The sequence below is a fragment of the Etheostoma cragini genome, chromosome 13 (genome assembly GCF_013103735.1).
Source record: "Etheostoma cragini isolate CJK2018 chromosome 13, CSU_Ecrag_1.0, whole genome shotgun sequence".
NCBI lineage: Eukaryota > Metazoa > Chordata > Actinopteri > Perciformes > Percidae > Etheostoma > Etheostoma cragini.
In genome coordinates, this window is record NC_048419.1 from 2,866,923 (window position 1) to 2,873,737 (window position 6,815).

The 6,815-nt window shown below is 43.7% G+C and overlaps 1 protein-coding gene across 3 annotated transcripts in view; it reads left to right on the forward strand.

Annotated features, from left to right (window-relative positions):
* The first annotated feature begins 1,699 nt into the window (after positions 1–1,699).
* crx (cone-rod homeobox) overlaps positions 1,700–6,815 on the forward strand; it is an 8,824-nt gene continuing 3,708 nt past the window's right edge. Inside the window, exons 1-4 of one of the 3 annotated variants that reach the window (XR_004659000.1) lie at positions 1,700–2,151; positions 3,140–3,291; positions 3,566–4,274; positions 5,625–5,637. Coding sequence is in view for 1 of the 3 variants with exons in the window: in XM_034889681.1 (XP_034745572.1) it covers positions 2,055–2,151; positions 3,140–3,291; positions 3,566–4,204 (888 nt within the window). In the remaining 2 variants the exon portion in view is untranslated. Of the gene's footprint in view, positions 2,152–3,139; positions 3,292–3,565; positions 4,858–5,624; positions 5,638–6,815 lie in introns of those variants that run through there. The other 2 variants (XR_004658999.1, XM_034889681.1) reach the window with 2 other exon arrangements.

Below are 6,815 nucleotides of genomic sequence, written 5' to 3' on the forward strand. Positions count from 1 at the left end.
CCCCCCCCCCGTACCTGCTCCCCCTTCTTTCTTCCTTCCACTCTGTCTACCTGTTCTTTCTCTCTTTTTTTCCATCTCCCTGACTTTTCAGGCCTCAGTCGACCTCCAGAATGTTCAAGACAAACAGTTCGGTCCTGAGATAAAATCGCTTCCTTGCATCATCCTGAATGTGTCTCTGGGAGTCCAGATTTAGGGGGGAGGGGCAGTCAGGCAGGGATTACACCAGCTCTTTCCTCTTCTCTGTACATCCCTATTTGCTGCTGCAAGCCCTTCCACTATTGGGTTGGACCGCATCGCCATCACCAATATCCTCTGGAGTTCGGAGTTACAGATGTCACTTATCTACAGTGTTCATATAACACATTTGATCATAATTATCAGATAAAAAAACAAAAAAAAAGAATCTCACATTTAACAAAAAAATCTCACCTCAGAATCTACATTTTGGCCATTAATTGCAATACCTCATTTTAATAATTCAACATTTCCAAATAGCAGATAGTCCGAATGACCTGATGTTCAAAAGGAAAAGTCCTTTGTAAACAAAACTCAATAACAAAATCCCAAAAGTGAAGAGAACCTATTTTTGAATAATTGTAAAGCAGTTACAAGTTAACAAGTGATAACTGATGATGATGAACTGAGTGTGTCAAAGACTTTCAGACTCTCAAATTCATTCCTGAGCAATATTCTCTCAGTGGCAACAATGTAGTCCACAAAAACCAAGGGGAACTCCAGGATGTTTTCATGGATCCATATCTACGTTAGAACGTGTCCATGTGTAGGTGTCCATTCTGCTGCTTGATCTGAATCCTCTGAATGTCCACGCTTCGCTCTCTCCTTCCTCCCTCCAGCTTCAACTCTCCTGTCACCACCTTCTCTATCTTCTGCAGTTTTCTTGTATTTTCTCATCCCAGTCTGAACATCAACTTGTCCATTCGGCCCTTTGTGTGCGGTTGTGGTTCCCTCTGGCCTCCTTTGCTGCTCCACCACTAAACGGATTGCTCTGTCTTTCCTCCCTTTATCTGGAGATAAGATACTTACTTTTCAGATAAAGCATATTATGATAAATCAAATGGGCTTTGTCGGTTTGGTGCATCTGGGTGTTTGTGTGTGTGTGTGTGTGTGTGTGTGTGTGTGTGTGTGTGTGAGAGTGTGTGTGAAGGCAGCATGTGTGTATGCAGCTGTTTTGGAGATAAATGTAATCTGTCAATTATGTGTGAATGTATGAAGTGCAGCAGATGAGCAGCGGGTTCATTGATCAGCAGCAGGAAAAAGGGAAAGGAAGGATGGCAAAATGAGAACTTTAATGGAGACTGGCATGTTCTGTTCATCAACTTTGTCATTGCTGGAACAGAAATTATTCCTGTTTATTTTTCGTCTTTCATAACATTTTAACATTCAAAACATTTTTTTTGTCATATAATTTATAGATTTTCGTTTTTGGACTACTGTTGTTGTTTTTATTATTCATACAAATCATTTAGAATTTATTTATAAGAAACTAACTATGTGTAAGAATGGTTTGTATTTTGTAGCCTGTTGCTTTGGATAGTGTGTGTGTGTGTGTGTGTGTGTGTGTGTGTGTGTGTGTGTGTGTGTGTGTGTGTGTGTGTGTGTGTGTGTGTGTGTGTGTGTGTGGTGGGAGGGTTTTGCTGAAGCCACTTGCTCCCTCTAATTAGCAGCGTGTGCCGGTAAAGAAACTCAGTAGATCGACCTCCCCAAGGCGCAAAGGCATCCCGGGGCCACTTCACCTGTGGGATGACTTAACTGTGTGAAACAGGACTTGCAGAGGCAGTTCGGATGCTCAGAGCACCACAGTGTGCTCTGCTGATAAGCTGACACGCAGTCCAAAGCTGAAGCTGCAGGTATAAGACAAAAAAGAAAAAACACTTCGAGGTTTCTCCAGAGAACTCCGGCGCGTCCCGCTTCTCTCCGGTTGGACCCGACGCACGGACTCGTTGCCCCAGCAGAGCTCTGAGGGGGCCCTCGGTTGCGTGTGTTGCGTGTCCGACATACAAGTCAGCGACAGGACTTAAAAGCCTGCTGTCAGGATGATGTCCTACATAAAGCAACCCCATTACACCATGAACGGGTTAAATATGCCTGGCCCCGGAATGGATGTGCTACACACAACCATCGCGTATCCATGTAAGTATAAATTCATCTATTTAAAAAAAAAAAAAAAACTTGATTTTGTTTTACTTTTAAGTATTTTCTCCTGCTTTTCGGGTCATTTAGAATATATTGCGCCTGAATGATGCGTAAAGACGCGTAGGCTGTGCGTAATGCTGTAGCGAACAAAATGAACTAAAGGATAAAACAATATGAATAATTGGTTTCATAAGAGCACACGTGTTGACACAAAGTTTGTATATAATAATGACATGGTTAATAAAAAAAATGACATGACTACACTGATTGAACCAAGGAAATACCATAAAAGAAGTGAGTGTCGTTATGAGAGATTGATGCATCCCATTTGGTTACACTGCTGTCGGAGATAGAATGGTACACAGAGTTAAACCACAGATACAATGCAACCTTATGAAACACAGACAATGTGTGCGCTTTGGTGAGTTCAGTGTCAGGAATCAAACACAATTAGTATTTTTTTTTTTTTAAATGTTTCTCACTTTTGCCCTCAAGCCTTCTCAAACGGTCTCACGTCGCTGACGCTCAGATAATTATAGATTGACTGTATATGGAGACACTATGTGATACATGCTAAATACCTGGGATTGCACGGGACTCACTGTACTTGTTCTGAAACAAACATGCCCAGGCATTTGGCCGCGTGCCATATAGATATGACTTTGACTGTTCAAACTATAGTTAAATGACTAAATAAAATGATAAATGTTTCTCCTTCTCGGGGAACCAGCGACTGTTGGTTTAATGAGCAACTACACACACTGTCAAAAACTGGTCACAGGCAGACTGTAGAAAACAGTATAATTTACTGTGGAGTACCCATTCATATTTGAATGTGTTGTCGTAGCTGGTAATAAGTTAAAAATAATAATAATAATAATAATCATTAAATGACCTTTCATGTTGTCTGTAACATACCAGCTCATAATTCAGGTCAGCCCTCTGTTTTGGCCAGAATAATAACCCGCTACGTTTTGCTTTGCAGCCACTCCCCGGAAGCAGCGCCGAGAACGCACCACCTTCACCCGAACACAGCTGGACATCCTTGAGGCGTTGTTCTCGAAGACCCGCTACCCAGACATCTTCATGAGGGAGGAGGTGGCCCTCAAGATCAACCTGCCTGAGTCACGTGTACAGGTACTGGAGAAGTGGGCCAGCAAAGATGGAGGCCATACTGCTCAGTGTTTGGGCGTTACTATAGGGAGACTATCTTAAAAGCCTTAAAGGCAACAAACCTCTTCTACAGTAAGAGTACAGCAGTGTATTTATGCTCTCTTCTGCATATGCATTTATAGGTCACATGTGTCCATTCTCACCTCTGAACCCCTCACTTTAATTTTATTTTTTATAATTTATTTACAGCTCCAGATATTTGCAGGTCTAAAAGTTGTTTTCTGAAATTTCATTCCAGGTTTGGTTTAAAAACCGCCGTGCCAAGTGTCGTCAGCAGCAGCAGCAGAGCAGTGGGCAGTCCAAGCCTCGCCCTCCCAAAAAGAAGGCCTCTCCAGTGCAGGAACCCAGTGCCCCTGATCCGGTTCCCAACCCGTCGGGCTCCTACAGCCCGTCCTCTGTCCAGTCAGGCCCCAGCCTGGTCCCGAGCTCCAGCACTGGAAACACAGCTGTGTCCATCTGGAGCCCGGCCATCTCGCCCCTGCCGGACCCCCTGGCCTCCTCTTCGGCCCCCTGCATGCAGCGGCCCTCCCCTTACCCCATGAGCTACGGCCAGCCGTCGGCCTACACCCAAGGCTACGCCAGCACCACTTCCTACTTCACCGGCCTGGACTGCAGCGCCTACCTGTCCCCCATGCACTCGCAGCTGTCAGGCACCGTGGGCGCCCTCAGCCCCATCACTGTGCCCTCGATGGGGGGCTCCCTAAGCCAGTCCCCGGCCTCGCTGTCCTCACAGGGCTACAGCACGGCCTCCTCTCTGGGCTTCACCTCTGTTGACTGCCTGGACTACAAGGACCAGCAGGCCTGGAAACTGGGCTTCACCACAATGGACTGCCTGGACCACAAGGACCAAAACTCCTGGAAGTTCCAGGTCCTCTAAGAAAGCAAGACAGGGTGGTGTTCGTGTGTGTGTCAACAAGTCCCATGTGAGATAGTGTGAAGCAGGACTTGTTCTCTTTGGTTTTCAGTTTCTTGTTGTAAGATTTTGTTTTATTTTCTAAAGGGAACCTCTGTAGAAATGCATTTTATCTGAACTACGTTGGAGATGAAGGGACCAGTGGCTGTCATCAATGCTGCCTGACTGCAAATCATATCAGTCGTCTTCTTCATGTTAGGTTAAATAAGTGAGCAAAAGCCTTTAAAGAGTTTGTAGGAAAACACTGGAGCCGTACATATGGAAACACACTGAGCCATCTCTTCTTTTAACACACATAAACACACACACACACGTGTGTTTTCATTTTGTTTTAAACATGCATTGTCATAGAGGGAAAGGAGCGCTGCTTTGACAGGAAGTAGCTCCGGTGTCCCGTAGGTCACTTCCCCCGTCAGGGTTTAATTCTTTTGAGGTATTTATTCTTATTATTTTACGCTACATTTAAAATATGTAGTTTGGATGCGTTTAGATAATTCTGAGCATTTGTGTTGCATATTACAGTGTTAGCCTTTAGTGTTATCATCCCAATCTGTTTGATGGAAACAATAGATCTTCTGTTTTTAGTTGTGTGACATATTAAAGTGATCTCTTCTTTACATGCTGTGCACTGACAATTATTGAGATTCTTTAAAATCAACTCTGGTTTGTGTTTGCAAAGTTGTAGCTTGATAGGAACTCGGCTGATTCTGATGCATGTGGAGTTATTGATCCGCAGTTAGAGGCCAAGAAGAAGAGTGGACATGGCGGAGGTGAAGTGGCCGTGTTGTGCTCAGGTCTGGACCCGTCATGTTTGTCATATGGTCTGCGTGGCCCTCGATGCTCCGTCTTGCTTATTTTAGCTTATCTGATTCTGGGAGTGTCCCAATCCTCTTAGCTTACCTTCAGCAATGCCCTAAGTGAATTAGTTAGGATTATTGCCCTGTCCCCCTCTGTCTCTCTCCGTCTCTCACCCATCTTGCCCACGTTGGTCTTCTCATCCTCCCCTTCCTTTCCTTGCTTCTTTTCTATCTTCATCCATCTTTCCTCACTCCCTCTTCAACTCTGCAGTCTGGCTTTTCTCTACCTCTGCCTGTTTTCTCTCATGTTGTCGGCCTTTTGTTTCAGTTCACGTGCATCCCACTTGTCCTGTCCATCCCACGAAAACACCCCATGTTACGAATCATTCAAACGATGCAGTTTAATAAAGAATTTTCACTTAAATGGTTGTCAGTAATTGTTCCAACTCTGAGATAGCTCTCTATCAGATCAGTGGTTCCCCTTCTTTCAACCCCTCCTGGACCCCCTCGGTCTCCCTAATTCTTCAGAAATTTTCTCCACATGACCCGATTGCTGCCCCACAAACTTAACCATGACATCAAATAAGTTTGCCAGAGGTGTGTGCTGTTGCTGTATTGTGATTGAGGACAGGAAGAAAAGACTCTCTGTTACACAACAAATGTTCCAAAGCATGACCACCCTCCCATTGATCTCCATGACATCATTTGCCATATTTTAAAGCTACATTAAATTGCCTGGGGTTGTCATTTTTCAGCAGTTACCGTAACATCTCCAATACATCTAAACTGTCTAAAGGTGTCGTTTAGAATCAGATTTCATCTGTGCAAATTACATGATAAATGCTTCGGCTAAAGCAATATAAAGGGCTCTATAAAGTATCACTCCTGAGATAGTTCTACTGTAATTCTGATTAGAAAGGATCAAATTTAATTCTGATTTGTCTCCAACCATGTAAAATGCCACAACATCTTCATTATAACCTGAGATCTGCTGCACCGAGAGATGTTAACGGGTAGCGAGAGACATTTCAAAGCTTTTTTCTGCACTCAACACTGACCTAATCCCACTCTGTGCTGGTTTAATCCCTCCGCCCTCCCCCTCCGTGGTGTGATTGGTTAATCCCTGCGTCTGCACACCCTGATTGGTTAACCTCTCTTGAAGGGTGCAGGGCACTTGTAATCTTCCCCCTCAGTACTGAGTGTTTCAGACAGACATTTGTGCTGTAATCCCAGAGAGGAGCAGATGTGATGGGGGATGGCAGCACGAGGCAGACCTTGAGGAAGGTTAGTGCCAGAAAACAAAAACACGACACACGGAAGGAAGAAGCCTTCCGGCCCTCTTACCATCCACCAGTTGTTGAAGACGTACTCAGAGCTTTCACTTAAGTAAAAGCCCCAAAAAATAGTAATACCAGTAAAAGATACTCAGGTCCAAGTAAAAGTCCTGCATTCAATGATTCATAAAAGTAAAAACATCTTATCATCAATCATCTTTTTTGTAGAACTGTGTAGATTGGATTGTTACTTTATGTTATCACTATTATTATTACTTCAAGTTTATAGCACTGTGCAGAAGTCTTAGGTAGGTGTGAGAAAATACTGTAAACTAAGAATGCTTTCAAAAATATAAGTGATTGTGTATTTTTTTCCATTTACAAAATGCAAAGTGAGGGAACAAAAAATCTAAATCACATAACTTGTTGGTGTTACTACCCTTTGCCTTCAACCAGCATCAGTTCTTATAGGTACACTTGCAAAAAGTCGGACAGCGTTGAGGA